Genomic DNA, 433 nt, shown 5'->3' on the forward strand with positions numbered 1-433 from the left:
TCGATGCAGAAAAAAACGCCTCACGCTGCCTTAGAACCACATGCCTTGTCTTCCGTACCTTTCAGTAGTTTTGTCGTTCTGTCTATTCTTATCTTGTCATTATAATGAGAAATAGATCCTTTTATCAGTAACTAGACGCAAATCTTACCTCTACCTGTGCTTCTCCACATTCGCACACACTAAGTCACATCGACAGGCAAAGGAGAACCAGAAAATCTACTCCTCTGTCTTTCCTTCACCACAGATGCAGGCGTTGCTCACTGTCCTCCTGTGGGCGTTGGCTCGGGGTGCGCTCGGAGAATTGGCTCCCCTCGAGAGGCCCTACGAGATCCTTATGCTCCTGCCGGTGGGGACGAGGAGCCACAAGATATACTTCACAAGCATTGCTGAAGCCCTGGCCGAGCGGGGACATAAGGTAAGGGTGTGGGGTTGA

The 433-nt window shown here is 50.1% G+C and overlaps 1 protein-coding gene across 1 annotated transcript in view; it reads left to right on the top strand.

Annotated features, from left to right (window-relative positions):
* Window positions 1–229: 229 nt before the first annotated feature.
* Window positions 230–433, top strand: part of LOC119588213 — a gene marked incomplete in the record, with an annotated part of 23,266 nt that continues 23,062 nt past the window's right edge. The window contains 1 exon segment of the mRNA XM_037936914.1: window positions 230–415. Within this exon segment, the coding sequence (XP_037792842.1) occupies window positions 245–415 (171 nt within the window).

The sequence above is a fragment of the Penaeus monodon genome, chromosome 23 (assembly GCF_015228065.2).
Source record: "Penaeus monodon isolate SGIC_2016 chromosome 23, NSTDA_Pmon_1, whole genome shotgun sequence".
In the NCBI taxonomy this organism is placed as follows: Eukaryota; Metazoa; Arthropoda; class Malacostraca; order Decapoda; family Penaeidae; genus Penaeus; species Penaeus monodon.